This window comes from Maniola jurtina, chromosome 9 (assembly GCF_905333055.1).
Source record: "Maniola jurtina chromosome 9, ilManJurt1.1, whole genome shotgun sequence".
NCBI lineage: Eukaryota > Metazoa > Arthropoda > Insecta > Lepidoptera > Nymphalidae > Maniola > Maniola jurtina.
The window spans coordinates 7,423,387-7,439,139 of NC_060037.1; the positions used below are offsets into that span (position 1 = coordinate 7,423,387).

The following is a 15,753-nucleotide window of genomic DNA, read 5'->3' on the forward strand; positions in this document are numbered from 1 at the left end:
TCAAAATCAGATCATCAATCCAGCGTGTATTTTATTTTTAGAGGTCAGTGTCGAAAATCTGAGTTTGTCTATGATTCCAATTCTACCACAATTCCACGTTTATCTTTAATCTCTGAATCATTTGACATTTATTTTGTGGTTTGAGTTTTCACAAAAATTGAGACATTTTGCTATTGAATTTTGTGAACGGAACCGAAAAATAGAGACGGTTCACGATACAAATTATTTAAAAGTTGGTGTTATATAATTGAAAATGTCGTCAAAAGCACTAGCGACGCCCATAATTCGTCATGTTACGGTAAATATTCTATTTTCCACTTTTACAAACCTTTAATTCATTACAAAATGTATTGCACTTATGTCAAAAGTGTTATGTAAAAGACAGGCCCTTCAATAAAAATATTTAATCGCACTTAATAATAAGTTATAATTTTTGGTTTCATTTGCTAATTCGAAATAACGACCTTATGATTGTAATTTTTTAATACCAGAATTTATTTAAATTAATTAAGTATTTGATATCTGTATAGACCAGGGGGTATGCTCAAGCTGCACCAGCTGCTGTCAAGAATAATGTGAAGATTCAATCAGGAGTTTTGTCCAATAACACCTTTGTAGCTGCCTTAGATAATGGATCACCCGTTGCAAGGGTAACAATAGCATTTAAGTAAGTAATATTGATTGATTAAGTAATAATAATTGATTTTCTGTTTTTGCACATTAACTAAGTAAAGGAAATGAAATAGCATTTGCCTTCTACACGCTTCTTCGCGGTCTTTACTCTGTGTTTACTACCTAAGCCACATTATTTAATCACTCCAGGTTCAGAGATTCTATGATATTCATTAATATTTATATACACTGTATACTCTTTTTACAAACTTCTATAACATAAGCATGACTTGAGTTTAGTTGGGTTACCTTTACTTTTATTAGTTTCATTCTATAACAAGAGAAATTGTTACTTTGGCTGCAGCTTAAAATGATTATGTATTTTCTACTATCTTACAGAGCAGGATCTCGCTATGAGCCCCAAACTGAGCTGGGCATTGCTCATGTACTTCGCTCTGCAGCAGGTCTTACCACCAAAAATGCTAGTGCCTTCATGATTTCACGAAAGCTGGCACAAGTTGGAGCTTCTGTTAGTGCGTCTGGAGATCGCGAATTCATCTATTACACCCTGGAAGTAAGTCTATTATTAATTTTAGGTATCTAATAAGAGCAACTGTCGAGTTTCTTGCTAGTGCTTGGTAGGAAAGGCGTTCCGAACCAGTGGCAGATACATTTGATGTTTTAGTTGTAAAAGAGTATTTGAATAAAAAAATCTTTCTATTTCTATTTGATTAATTTATACAGCTGTCACATTTATCTTGGCACTTTTAATTATTATGTACTCTTTGATATGGTGCCACAATTTTTGTTATGTTCCTAGCAAGTATATGTTGCTAGAATGGTGACACTGAAAAACGCAGTGGTGGAAGACAAACACACTTTGATTGAAGGATGAACCAACTAACAAACACATTAAAATATGTAGTAGTGATTTTGTGCTATGTATTTAATAAGATGCACAAATGTTTGAAATTATCAATGTTATTTATTTACTTGTAATAGCATTTTTATAAATTTAACATCAATCACATATTTTTAATGTACAGGCTACCCAAGATAACCTGCCAGAAGCAATTGACTACTTGAGCAACCTTGTGTCAAACCAGGAGTTCAGGCCATGGGAGCTTAGTGACAATGTTCCCCGCTTGAAGTTTGATCTTGCTGCCATTCCTCCTCAGGTAAAGCCAATGTCTTTCTAGCCTGCGTCTGACCATGTACCTGCGCAACGGGTGATTTTTCGATACATAGCTAGAGCAAACAGAAGAGTTGAACGGAACTAAAGAGTGAAAGTAAAACTAATTCTCTGCTCTGCAGTGCTGATGGTGATGGTTTTTTTTTCTCATTTTATTCTGAACTTACCATCCATTGTGGACTAAGAGCCAGTGAGGACCAGACCTTTGTTATTTTATAAAAGCTGAAAGTTTCTTATCTGCTTTCTGCCAAAGCCACAATAACCCTAACTTCACAGTCGCTGATCATTCCTCCCTGTGTTGGGGACAATGTGCAGAGAAACTTTCAGCTTGTATAAAAAAAATGTAGGTTTAGCACTTGCAGGCACTTGCTCTATTGTAAGATACAAGATACAAGATACAAGATTTTTATTTGCAGAAACATTTTTGTTTACAGGAGGTAATACCTCTGCTTCTGTAAAAGTTCATCAACAGCACTCTGATTTTCTAGGATTAGAAGTAGCCTTTAAGCTGGCTCTCTGTACCAAATGTCAAAATAAGCTAAACTGCTATTATATGATAGAATAAGCTATTCTGTCAAATGGAAGAAGACAAACAGACACAACTTTTGCATTTACAATATTAGTATGGAAAATGGAAATAGGTGTTACGGAAAGCCACTTCACCCAAAAATATGTCCATCTGCTTGTATTTACGCTCTGGTAGTAATTTGTTATGTATACAAATCAGGTGCGTGCAGTAGATTTGCTGCACAAGGCAACGTACCGCCGTGGGCTTGGCAACTCGCTGTTCATCGCGCCCAAGAAGATCGGCAACATCAGCTCGGAGTCCCTGCAGCACTTCGCCTCCACCGCTGTGACCACGGGCCGCTGCGCCGTCGCCGTTGTTGGGGGCAGTCAGGTACGTAGCAGCTCAGTGAAAGACATAGTAGCAGAACCGAGGTGCGGCTTCATCTATACTACTAATAAATAAAATTGGAGTGTCTATCTGTAATTTCGAAATAACTACCGCATATTAAGGTCATATGGTTATTTGAACGATACTATAACTGAATCACACGTTTTTAAAATTTTTGTCTGTCTGTCTGTCTGTCTGTCTGTCTGTTTGAAAAGGCTAATCTTGGGAACGGCTGAACCGATTTTGACGGGATTTTCACAGACAAGTAGAGAATTGCCCAGGGAGTAACATAGGCTACTTTTTTAACCGACTTTCAAAAAGGGAGTTGTGTTTTTCTACCTATGTACACCGAAATCTCCGAGATTTCTGAACTGATTTGCGTCATTTCTTTTTTAATCGATAGAGGAACTTTGCGACATTGTTTCATAAAAAATTTTGGATTCCAACTCCTCAATCCTGATGCTGCAGGGGATCTGACCAATCCACGCGGGCGAAGCTGCGGGCATCAGCTAGTTCTTAATAAAAACTATCATATACGGGTATGGATACATTAAACTAACGCGCTAACCTGGAAGGGGGTACCCTTCTAGGTAGCGCGTTTCATTATCATTAGGCATTGTTGTAGTCAAGAAAATCTTTTAACAAGAATAGCTGTCACCCCATTTCAGATTTATTTTTAACGAATATTTAAACCGCCAACTTTTTGGATTGTAGTCAGCTTGTTCAACCGTTGAGCTGTTGAGTCTATGAATATATCTCCATCCATCAGATTTCTTGATTTCAATAAATTTCAGTAGAAATCATCAATCAAATGAATAGATTATGATTGTGTTTTTTTATAATACTAACTCTGTATTTTGAAAATGACAGGAAAGAGCTACTATGGTTGCTCAGAATCTGCAGATTGCGTCTGGTCCTGAGGGTCAAAGTACTGCCAGCACTTACTTCGGCGGCGAATTAAGGTAGAAGGAACATTCTTCGGGCGTTTGTGCACTCATTCGAATTCGTTTTCGAAAAAATACTATTCAAAGTGGCCGCCTTACACAACGTACGTACGCGTGTGCATTCATTCGTATTTGACGGATTTTGGATGTAAAAATTCTGATCGTATTTTTATGAATACAAATATGAATGAGTGCACAAACGCCCACGCTTTTACACTTATTCATATGTTATAAAATACGTGAATTTTTCACATCGAATCGTATTTTCACGAATCATGAAAACAAACCAAATACGAATGAGTGTACATACGCCCTTCTTTCTGACTTGCACCATTCAGTATTCAGTAAAAAAAAAAATTCAAATAAATAAAAATGAAAGGCATCTATTAGGCTAGCGTGCATCTAATGAAGTGGTTTACTTTAAAAAATCCTTGTGTAACTAATAAATCAAGGCGCCTATTTCCGCGCCGGCAAAATAACCCGGCCCGTGTATTTCGACCCTTATAATTTTGGTATATTCTATTTTGTCCTATGGCCTAAACCCTTCTCATTCTGAGAGGAGACCCGTACTCAGTAGTGGGGCGGAAATGGGTTGATCATGAAATTTTTAGGGTCTTAAATTTCAAAATAATTTGGCAGGAAGGAGATGGGCGGTGATTTGGCGCACGTTGCTTTGGCTGTACAAGGCGCGCCCGCCGGCTCGCCTCAGAGCCTTGCTCTTGCAGTGGCTGCTAAAGGTATGCTCGAATCTCAGGCCAGTAAATCACACTTCACACTAATATTATAAAGGCGAAAGTTTGTGTGTGTATGTTTGTTAACCCTTCACGCAAAACCTACTTGACGGATTTGACTGAAATTTATAATGGAGATAGATAATATCCTGGATTAGCTCATAGGCTACGTTTTAACCTGGAAAATCAAAGAGTTCCCACGGGATTTCGAAAAACCTAAATCCACGCGGGCGAAGTCGCGGGCATCGGCTAGTCTAAAATATGGAATAAATCTTGCTGAATCCGCTGTTTTTGATAAGTATTTAAAATTATTTAGAAATTTCCTTGAACTAAAACACTATCATAAACAAATTATAAAATAAATAAACAAAGTTATGCACCAATCGTAAGATTTTAATAGGAGAAAAGAAATAGGTTGCTAAATTATATTGTAAATGTTGCAGCCCTTGGCACTGGACCAGTCATTAAATGGGGAGCTGACAATACTCCTCTTGCGAAAGCGATTGGCAATGTTGGACCATTCGCAGCGTGCGGTTTCAACGTTTCTTACTCTGACAATGGCTTGTTTGGTGTGGTGCTCTCCGTGGCCAAGGACGAAGCCAATGCGGTAAGTATGTCATTGACATAAGTTTCATGGCTCCCTACGACTCGTTTGATGTCGTCTTTCACCTAGCGAAAGTCTGCAGAGTGCCAATGCTGGGCGTTCTGGTCAGCATTTCAATGACTTAAGAGGATTTATTTTCCCATTCTCACAGTGTAACTCGAAAGGGAATAACTCAGAATAACGCATTACAATAATTGGCCCAGTAGTTTTTTAAGGGAATGGTTAGACTTGGGAATGTTAGTGGCTCTTTGGGTAAAAATGATTTTAATGTTATTTAAACAGCAATATAATAGACTAGTGACTGTCCTCAGTTTCGGTTGGCCAAGATGTAAATTGTCTACATTATAAAGGCAACCTCTGTGCAAAATTTCAGCTAAGGCCAAGGGTTTGGTATGGGTGTTGATAAGTCATTCAGTGGACTTTTTATGGGAGTTGGAGTAGATAACTAAACTAACTCAACATCAGACCTAACTTATTTATGAGGTCAAAAGGAACCAATGTAATAAGTGGATACTAATCCCTTTACTTTTTCATTCTAGGCTGTAAAGGCAGCCGCCAAGTTACTTAAAGCTGGTAACTTGAGCGCCGACGCGATCAAAGCTGGCAAGAACCAACTCAAGGTTCAAGTGCTGTCTGAAGCCGAGAATGGTACTGCGCTCGCCGAGTCCATTGCTGCTCAGGGTCTCTACACACGCTCAGTAAAGTCGCCCCTTGAGATTGCTAATGCAATCGACCAACTTTCAAGCAGCGATATCTCCCAGGTATTTTTTTATTCGCGTAGGTACCTACTATGTAGGACTGTACTGCATGAAAGTAATTTTATAGAAAATTATCTAAATTGACAGAATCATTGCTGAGAGGACGAATATGACGTAATCTCGACGATGGACTTTTATGAAACGCAATAAATTTTTTTTATTACAGGCTGTTTCAAATGCAGTGAAGAACAAGATGTCTATGGGAGCAGCCGGAAATCTCGCGTTCGTACCATACACAGATGAACTTTAAAAGCTAGGAATAGTAATTATTAGAATATTATTTAACCTACACAACCACCATCAGGATAATATAAAGAACATAGATTATTGTAATTTATTGTTGTATGTATTAAATAAATAAATAAACCCATTTAATGTGTTTCTATCACTTTTTTGTTGATTGGTTGGATAGTTAGGGACCATAAACCAAATTGTCGCTTAAGTTCTTGCACCATGTAAGTTAAAATTAGCTTCTTCACTGGAGAGCGATAAAATTTGCTGTTTCCAGAGCTTTGGACTGTTTGATGGTAACAGGATTCAGTTAATTTTTATTTCTTTAAGAGTTTCTATTGGAGATTTTCTGGTTTCTGACTGGTCTGAAACCAATGTCTTTAGATTCTCTTGCCAATGCCTTTGAAATGTTAAAACTTCCCAAAAAGATGCATGGTTTTAGAATTTTGGGCATATCAAGAAATCTTGTGCAGAAAAAATGTGAAAAAGATACCTACCTACTACACTACAAATATGATAAGAAGCTATTTTAGGTGCTACATAAAACTAGACTACTTTCATTCAGTATAATAATTAAATTTTTGAACAACCTCTACATAGGAAATAGCAATCTCAGGATGATCATTTTGAAAAAAAAAATAGTCCTATCCAGTAATTTAGTTCAACATTTCTATGACTGCTGCAGAAAAATTAGAAAGATTTGATAGATGCAATAAAACATTAAACCTTGAATAATGGTAACTATTAATGTTTGGTAACAATATTCTGTTGGCTGATTTTATGCAGATTAGTTTGCTAAGAATATTATATAAATAAAGTATGAACCATAATATATATTGTACTCTTAAAGCTAATACAATATACATATTTACCTAACCAATTATAATTTGATTTTATCATGACAACTTTTGTACCATTTTAGGTAGGTAACCTAATATAAGTACTATTAAGCAGGATAAGTAAACATTGAGTTCATCTCTAACAATATCAGCTTAACATGTTGGGTGTATAAACTTGATATAAGGTTGAGCAAGTAGGTGCTCTAGCGAGACTGAAACACCCACTAGGATTGATTTTCAGAAATTCCACATGAACAAGACAGGGTGGACCAACTAGCCAAATAATAAAGTCTAAGTTTTTAGAACTCCTTTATTGAACTTCAGCTTCTGTTAGCAACATATTTGGTATGCCTTTTGTTATTGGAAACTGTCGCCCTGATTCAGGACATGTTAGGAATCCCTCTTCGACTTCTACTTCAAGTAAAACTCGATGAGCTTTTTTCAAGAACTCTTGGTTTGCTTCGTAATTAGCTTCCACTGTCTGGGGTAGCCCGTCACTGTGGCCTAAACTGTCTGCAGCTTTCCACAAAACTTCCCAGTCCAGTTTGGGTATGATTCGAGATATGAACTCTGGGTTAAAGTCAACTTCGTTCACCTTCACATCAGTAGCGTTAATCGCTAGAGGATAACCTGTGAGTACTCCCTTCAAACATTTTGATGTCAGCATGTTATGAGTAATCAGCTTCATTCTCGTAACACCAATGTCCTGTTAATTTGGTATTGAAAATATTACTCTACATTGGTGGAAATATTGTTAACCTGATGTAGTCATTCCAATAAAAAATAAAGAGCTTTTTGTATTTTGTTATCTTTTAGGTTAAAATTGAAATGATCAAAAGGAACGTGAATTTCGATAACTACTGGCATTCGATATTTATAATTAAAAATCCACGAACATTATATTAACATTGATTGTTTGTAGCACGAATAATTATTAAATTATGTATTATAAATATTTAATATATGCTTATTATTTCCGTGACATACTATATATATGACAGATTTTTCTGAAAAGTGGAATCTGTCTCTTGCTCTCTGCTGTAGTCTTTAAGTCTATAGATTTTTCACTTTTCAAAATTCAATTTTTTTTATATTTCTAAATGTTTTTTTTCTCTCGCCTGCCTGGCTAAATGTACCAAAGAGAATATAAACTTTTTTTTTCTCTTTCGTCTGGCTTTACAAAGATTAGCCAATGTCAAGTTTGCAGTTATTTGTAGAGATGGTCGTTTTTGTAAAAACGTTTTTGAACAACGATGCGAGTATACGATGCCGGCATCCGATGCCAATATATCGAAAAACGGATGCCCGCAACGAATCGAATAATACGATCTGTGCGAACGAGATAGTTGACCACGCAACGGAAAGCGGGCGGCGCATCGGCACTCGGCAGTCGGCACGCCTGACGCCACTGCTACATATATATACATTACTAGATGCGACATCTTTAATGTGGAAAGACTAGGTTTACCTATTTACTCTATCCACCTCATACAACAGCATCTATTACGTAACTTTCATATAATTTTATGACAGACTAGCTGATGCCCGCAGCTTCGCCCGCGTGGATTGGTCAGATCCCCTGCAGCATCAGGATTGAGGAGTTGGAATCCAAATTTTTTATGAAACAATGTCGCAAAGTTCCTCTATCGATTTTAAAAAATAAATGACGCAAATCGGTTCAGAAATCTCGGAGATTTCGGTGTACATAGGTAGAAAAACACAACTCCCTTTTTGAAAGTCGGTTAAAAAAGTAGTTAGCCTATGTTACACCCTGGTCAATCCTCTACTTGTATGTGAAAATCCCGTTAAAATCGGTTCAGCCGTTCCGAAGATTAGCCTTTTCAAACAGACAGACAGACAGACAGACAAAAATTTTAAAAACGTGTGATTCAGTTATGGTATCGTTCAAATAACCATATGACCTTAATATGTGGTAGTTATTTCGAAATTACAGACAGACACTCCAATTTTATTTATTAGTATAGATGAACGCAGAACTCGTCTCTCAAGTTCTAAATTAGAAAAATTGGTTTTTCTCAATGTGAACTCCAATTTTGTTAAAAATAAAGACTAATATTAACTACCTTTTGTTTCTTTTTTAACCTTCACACTTTATCCCAAATAAATATTATAATTATTGCGAAAGTGAGTTTGTTTGTTACGATTTCACGGTCAAATCACTGCATTACGCACAGCGTAGGATACATTGTACATAATGAAATTTGGTACGATCATAGAAGCGTGTAGAAGGACATTGGCAATATTTAGTTTAGGCGTCTCGTAGCTGTTAAAGATATTTAAGAGTAGAAGTAGTTTCGTTTAGTTATAGGCAAAAAATGTTATCATTACTGCATCGTTACTAACGATTCGTTACCGAGTACCTATCTCTGGCAGACTTCATCCGGCACCTAATTTTGGCAAATTCCATAGTCGAATCGATGCCGGCATCGGATGCGGCTTACTTAACAACGATCCGCATCGATAACAAAATTCAACGAAAACGCCCATCTCTAGTTATTTGTAACAAGTTAGTTAAACTATACAAGTATGGACCCCGTCTGTGCCGGCACTCACCGACATGGACATACGCACGGCACCCTTTTAGAGCGCTTTCCAGTCAGTTTTTACAAAAAAAAAAAACACTGCAAAAAGGCAGAGCACGCCCGCCAGCTAACACCAACACAGACGAAGTCCGAATATAAACTTACTAGCTATTTTAATGTGGTGTATTGGTGATTAGTCTTAGTCACATTCAGGGACCAATGGTTTTATACTATCTCTATGGCCACATTGGTTGTCAATGTCACTTGTCTTGTCAGTGGTTGTTTAGCAGTATGAGTTCATTTCGGTAATAATTATTTTATGTTGTTCTTAATTAATTACAATAGTATTTAGTTGATTAGTTCAAAATTGGCTGTTTCTCCTGGAAACTATAGAACATAAATGAACCATGTTTAATACAAAAGACAGCGAAAGAAACATTCTATTTAATATACCATCCACGTCACAAACATCAGCCTGTCCACCATTGCGATCGAATATTTCCGACAACAGTACAATTCATGAAGTAAATACAGTTCTTAATCCGAATAAAATGCCTACTCCAGTTTCTAATTCAAGACAGCAGGAGCCAAACAAAATATCCGCTACAGGTTTTTGTAATTCAGACGCGGTAAGTGATTTGGCAGAACAATGCAATGTCTTGAATATAAGCAGCGATGAAGACGATGACCAAATATCTAATCCAAATTCTCCTAAAAAGAAAAACGTTAGAAAAAGAGCGAATTTACAGTTAGAAATGCCATTGGATGGAACTTCTGCACCAATACAATCGGCACCAGCCGCTCCGATGCACGGCGGTCAGTCATCAGTTCACGAGCTTTTCCTAAAACAAATTACCCCATTATATGCAAGTACAAGTACAAGGTATTTAGAAAACCTAGCTAATAACCCACAGTTCCATTTAATGCAAACAATGTACATTCGAGACATGGTTCAATACCATTATTTTCCATCGAGTGTACCGAATACACCACTGTTGCAACAACCCCATAATTCCACATCTCCAGTTTATTCATATCCAGCCTTGCCGCAACAGCAGAATATTCCTCCAAAATTTTTGCAAAATGTGTTGCAACATCCTCTGTTGAATAAGAATTTTGTAAATGTGAATCATCACAACTATAATCAGAATCATGTGGTTCACCCACCCATGCAAATACCTGCTGCACAGAATAATTCACCAAAACGTAAGAGAAGCAGACGACATAGAAATAAAGAACAGGATGGTGACAAATCTTTTGATCCTTACATATCTGCAGAAGAGGTAGAGACAGGTTTAAAAAATAACATGCTTCTTGAGGGAGTGTTAAGAATAAACCCTAAACAGTTTCAACATTCTTATGTTTCGAGTATGGATAAAAGTGAACAAGACGTTTTAATAGATGGTATTAAGAATAGAAACAGGGCCTTGGAAGGTGATGTTGTTGTTGTGCAATATATTGATAATAATAATGAAGAAAATGATGATGAAAATAAACAAAAGAAAGGAAAGGTAGTGTACATAAAGGAGAAGGTCCACAATAGAACATGTATAGGAGTTTTAAAACTGATGGCAGATAAAAATAGACAGAAAGCACTGTTTGTGCCCAGAGATCACAGGATGCCACGTCTAAACATACCATTTACATGCTGGCCAGACAACTTTTATCAAGATGCAAAAAATTATGAAAACACTTTGTTTTTAGCTAAAATTTTAGAATGGTTTGATACAAGATTTGCTTTAGGTCATATTGTATGTAACATAGGACAATCAGGTGACATGCAATCAGAAACTAAAGCTATTCTAGCACAAACAGACTTAGATATCAAACCTTTTGGACAAGAAGTTAGACACTTATTTCCTCGCCTCGATTATACTATACCGGATGAAGAAATCACACTGAGGGAAGATTGCAGAAAATTGTGCATCTTTAGCATTGATCCTTTTAACTGTCGTGATATTGATGATGCTGTTTCATGTAGGGAACTAGAAAATGGGAACTATGAAATTGGAGTTCACATTTCAGATGTTGCTCATTTTCTTACTGAGAACACACTGCTGGATGAGAAAGTGGCTGAGAAAGCCACAACTATTTACATGGTAGAGAGAGCCTACCACATGTTGCCAGATGAACTCTGCATGTTGTGTTCACTGTTTCCTGGAGTAGATAAACTTGCGTTCTCTGTGTTCTGGGAAATTACTCAAAATGCTCAAGTGATAAGTCATAGATTTGCAAAAACAGTTATAAACTCCTGTTGCCAGTTAGCCTACGATCATGCACAAGCTGTCCTTGAAAATCAGGAGGATGCAGAAAAAACCTTTCCGGAAATATACAATGGCTTCAAATATCAGGACGTTTTTAATACTATTCAAACACTAGGTAGAATATCTGCTATTTTTAGAAAAAATAGATTTGATGGAGGTGCATTACGTATAGATCAACCTAAAGTTTCATTTCATTTAAATCCCACAAATGGCTTGCCAGATGATTACTGGATTTATGACAGTAAAGAAAGTCATCAGCTTATCGAAGAGTTCATGCTTCTCGCAAACATGACTGTCGCTAAAAGAATTCATGAAGACCACCCTAAGCTAGCATTTTTAAGGTGTCATCCACCACCTAGTACTTATATGCTAAATCAGCTTGCTAAATCACTGAAACCAATGGGCATTGACATTGAAATTTCATCTGCTGGTGATTTGCATAGGTCATTACTGCCTTACATGAACCCAGAGAATGCAGATCGCGGTAAAGCGATGGTCCTTAATATGCTGTGTGCTAAGCCAATGACTAGAGCAAAGTATTTCTGTGCCGGTGGTTGTGAGGATGATGAAGATTTTCATCACTATGCATTGAATGTTCCACTTTATACACATTTCACAAGTCCAATTAGGCGCTATGCTGATATAATGGTCCATAGGTAATTTTTGTTTTCATACTTTTTGCTACTTTTTATAGTTAATGCTTTTTTGGCTCTTACTAATAAAAAGTTACATATTGCTGATATACATACATTTTTGTTATACTTACACAATGTGTATAAAAAGTGTGTTTTTTTAACCCCGGACCCAAAAAGAAGGGTGTTATAAGTTTGACGTTTGTATCTGTGTATCTGTCTGTGGCATCGTAGCTCCTAAACTTATGAACCAATTTTAAGATTTTACTTTAGTTTTTTTGTTTGAAAGGTGGCTTGATTGAGAGTGTTCTTAGCTATAATCCAAGAAAATCGGTTCAGCCGTTTGAAAGTTATCAGCTCTTTTCTAGTTACTGTAACCTTCACTTGTCAGTGTTATAAATTTTTAATTTACACTTGTTTAGTTAGGGTGTTAATGTTTAATAAAATTCAAAATTACAGGTTATTAGCTGCAAGCTTAAATTATAGGGATGTACCACGGTGGGAAGTTGACAAAGTGCGCATGGTGGCTGCGCAGTGCAACAAACAGAAGTATAATGCCAAGAAGGCAGGAGAGTTGTCAACTGAACTGTACACACTGAAATACATTGAGATGAATTCACCGCTGGTCACTGAAGCTGTTGTAGTTGAAGTCAGAGAAAAGTACATTGATGTAATAATAGTTGCTATGGGATTGAACAGAAGAATTTTCTTTAATAATGTAAGTTATTTTATTTTCACACAGTGCCTAGTAATCCTCTCTCAATCTCTTTTTTTTAATTCTAATATCTTTAAGGGTTTTTTATAGATGGCCTATATGCCAGCCATATTGGTACAATCTTAATTAAAATTAAACTAGTTATATACCTAAAACTTTAAACTGTTTGTTTAAAATACAGTTGAAAATACAAATATTCATAAAATTTTAATTTAGTTAACACATTAGTGTTTCTCTTAAATTGTGATTAAAAACACAAGCTTCCACAATACTCCATCTATATTCTTTAGTAAAGAATAACATAGATTAGACCTGTCATTTCAGTTTAGAGATATTGTACAACAGAAAAAGTCACAATATTGTATCTCAGAATCTATACTAATATTATAAAGAGGAAACCTTTGTATTTTTGTATTTTTGTATGTTTGTATTGAATAGGCTCAAAAACTACTGGACCGATTTCAAAATTTCTTTTACCATTACTTAGAGGGATTCTTCCGAATCCGTATAGGCTATATTTTATCCCGGAAAATAGATAGGATTTTTCGTGGTAGTGAAAATTGTGGAGTAAGGCGTCGAAAAAACTGCCGTACGTTAACGATTCTCGCGAACGCTGCCTAAATAGTTAGAGATGTATGGTTGACTTCTATAGAAAAGTTGTAGAACTCAATAATGCCTACAAAAAAGTCCGCGATAGTATAAACCAAACATTTATATTTTAGCCATTATAACCACTTTTCCATAGAACACCCGTGCGAAGCCGGGGCGAGTCGCTAGTACCTAAATAAATAAAAAAATCGAAATATTTTTATTCAATTAGACTTTTACAAGTACTTTTGAATTATCAAGAGCATCTACCACTGGTTCGGAATGCCTTTCCTACAGAGAAGAACCAGCAAGAACCTCGGCGGTTGCTCTTTTCAATGATTTTATATGCAATATTATGCCATGAATAAAAGTAATTGAAGTCCCGCTCATTGCTGGATTTATATGGTTTATAATAAATTTAGTATTACTTTATTCACAGGATTTCCCAGGCGAGCATAGATGTATAAAAAATGATGCTGGTGTTAAATTATCAAAAATGAAATTGAAGTGGCACCCAACTGAAAAATCGCCTGCCGTCGAACAGGTTATTGAAGTGTTCTCCATTCTACAAGTAGAAATGCACAAAGGCGACGATATGGTTAAAGTAGAGACGAAGCTTGTAAGACCGAATGTGTAGTGTGTTTTAGACCTAATGCATACATCCCAATTTTGTCCTAGACCGATTTTTAACAGACAATAGTGTCAATTCACATGTCTTTCTATAAACTATAAATTTGGAGTATCTGCATCCTTTTTAGGGTTTCGTACCCAAAGGGTAAATATCGGAACCCTATTAATGTCACCCTGCTGTGTCTGTTTGTCCATCTGTCTATCATGTCATAAGTCTCTAGCTTATAGACTAAATGAGTTACAAAGCTGTAATTTTTACATATTTGGTGTAAAACATTGACCCAAAATCAAATACTGAAATAGAAATTTAATTAAATTATTTTTCAGTGGGGCTCTGTGCGGGGTATCATTGTTTAGAACTCATTGAGTAGAGTATAATTAATATATATTTTGTTTTTTATCTTAAAAACTAAATTAGTTAGGATTATGAAATTTCGGTATATTACGTACCTACCATATATTGTATTTAAACAATTAATACTGAAAACAACGATTTATAAAATAGTTTTTTAGCTGTGACCAAAACAAATGAATATTTTTTAAATTTATCTTTGACGGTTTACTGTGATGTTTTAGCTCGGAAAAGAAATATTTCATGATATGATGTTCATAATTATGTACGGAACCCTAAAAGAGCAAGACCCGACTCGCATTTGACCGGTTTTTTTTTAATATTGCTAAAAAGGTCGAAAATGAATTTTAAATTATACAATCTAAATTTTAGTTCTAGGTAATCTACAAACAATAGGCAGTTTGACAGTTCTAAATTAAATTAAGATTGTCTGTTCTTTTCTTATTACATGGGTAAGACAAAGATGCGAATACTCTTAAGATTTTGTTGCCATCAAAATCAGTTTTTAGATTGTGATTCAAGGCACACTGCAGTTTGCGTTGGTGATTAACAGTTAAAATTGAGGTCCTGTTGCCGTTTTTTATCTGTTCAGCTATTAAACATGTTGTTGTCTACGGCTTTAGGCTTTATACATTACTGTATAATTTTTAAACACTTGTATGTATATAATTTGTCTTTTTAATATTTTTTTTTGAGGATTTAGTACATAAAACTTTGTACAGTCGTATATGCTTGAATAATTTGTTTCAAGTCCCTTAGGTATTTAAAATTTTAAATAGCATAATATTAACTTTTATCATTATTAGTATTTTTTTAAGAGAGCATTTTTATATGTAAAGGCAGTTTAGATCAAGACAGTGACTGGCGACAGCGTCGCTGGCACACACTACAGTAATTGTAGCTCAAATTGAGCGTCCATGTACACAAAATAGGATAGTAACCCCCATTGGCGACATCTGTGTACCCACAGGGGCTAATTCTGTTGTACGCAATCTATGAACCAAACTAAAATGGCAGATCAGGTATTGCTTCATGCTCTCCGAGGAAAAGACACTTTTAGGTTGAAATCTATAGAGCGCACTTTAACTTTGGCTTCGACCTAAGGACCTTTGCACACCGCGTTTTTTAAACGCGCCGTTGACGCGCATTTTAGAAACGTGCGTCGACAGCGCGCTTTTATCCTACAGAGCAGTTTGTTGTCGTTTGTATCGATACACACGCGC

At 36.0% G+C, this 15,753-nt stretch overlaps 3 protein-coding genes across 4 annotated transcripts; 2 read left to right on the top strand and 1 right to left on the bottom strand.

Annotated features, from left to right (window-relative positions):
- The first annotated feature begins 122 nt into the window (after window positions 1–122).
- On the top strand, window positions 123–6,106 carry LOC123867956 (cytochrome b-c1 complex subunit 2, mitochondrial). Its single transcript, XM_045910284.1, has 10 exons — window positions 123–298; window positions 531–667; window positions 1,012–1,186; window positions 1,659–1,790; window positions 2,532–2,702; window positions 3,570–3,661; window positions 4,283–4,380; window positions 4,818–4,981; window positions 5,518–5,739; window positions 5,903–6,106. Exons 1-10 carry the CDS (start codon window positions 254–256, stop codon window positions 5,984–5,986), a joined length of 1,320 nt encoding a protein of 439 aa, XP_045766240.1. The 5' UTR covers window positions 123–253; the 3' UTR covers window positions 5,987–6,106.
- A 992-nt stretch (window positions 6,107–7,098) lies between these two features.
- LOC123867991 (multifunctional methyltransferase subunit TRM112-like protein) lies at window positions 7,099–7,936 on the bottom strand. Of its 2 annotated transcripts, none has more exons than XM_045910330.1 (2): window positions 7,798–7,936; window positions 7,099–7,512 (listed from the first exon to the last, which is right to left on the bottom strand). In XM_045910330.1, exon 2 carries the CDS (start codon window positions 7,492–7,494, stop codon window positions 7,117–7,119), a length of 378 nt encoding a protein of 125 aa, XP_045766286.1. In that variant the 5' UTR covers window positions 7,495–7,512; window positions 7,798–7,936; the 3' UTR covers window positions 7,099–7,116. The 2 variants fall into 2 exon arrangements, with proteins under 2 accessions (XP_045766286.1, XP_045766285.1); XM_045910329.1 differs by having other exon boundaries at window positions 7,703–7,936.
- A 1,685-nt stretch (window positions 7,937–9,621) lies between these two features.
- LOC123867946 (DIS3-like exonuclease 2) lies at window positions 9,622–14,322 on the top strand. Its single transcript, XM_045910275.1, has 3 exons — window positions 9,622–12,269; window positions 12,705–12,963; window positions 13,988–14,322. Exons 1-3 carry the CDS (start codon window positions 9,757–9,759, stop codon window positions 14,183–14,185), a joined length of 2,970 nt encoding a protein of 989 aa, XP_045766231.1. The 5' UTR covers window positions 9,622–9,756; the 3' UTR covers window positions 14,186–14,322.
- Window positions 14,323–15,753: the final 1,431 nt, after the last annotated feature.

Excerpts from the sequence above, each read along its gene's own strand:
- LOC123867956 (XM_045910284.1), top strand. The coding sequence starts at position 254 with ATGTCGTCAAAAGCACTAGCGACGCCCATAATTCGTCATGTTACG. Across the intron at positions 1,791-2,531 it reads TTGCTGCCATTCCTCCTCAG|GTGCGTGCAGTAGATTTGCT; the intron begins GTAAAGCCAATG and ends TATACAAATCAG. Across the intron at positions 3,662-4,282 it reads TACTTCGGCGGCGAATTAAG|GAAGGAGATGGGCGGTGATT; the intron begins GTAGAAGGAACA and ends ATAATTTGGCAG.
- LOC123867991 (XM_045910330.1), bottom strand. The coding sequence starts at position 7,494 with ATGAAGCTGATTACTCATAACATGCTGACATCAAAATGTTTGAAGGGA.
- LOC123867946 (XM_045910275.1), top strand. The coding sequence starts at position 9,757 with ATGTTTAATACAAAAGACAGCGAAAGAAACATTCTATTTAATATACCA. Across the intron at positions 12,270-12,704 it reads GCTGATATAATGGTCCATAG|GTTATTAGCTGCAAGCTTAA; the intron begins GTAATTTTTGTT and ends TCAAAATTACAG. Across the intron at positions 12,964-13,987 it reads GAAGAATTTTCTTTAATAAT|GATTTCCCAGGCGAGCATAG; the intron begins GTAAGTTATTTT and ends CTTTATTCACAG.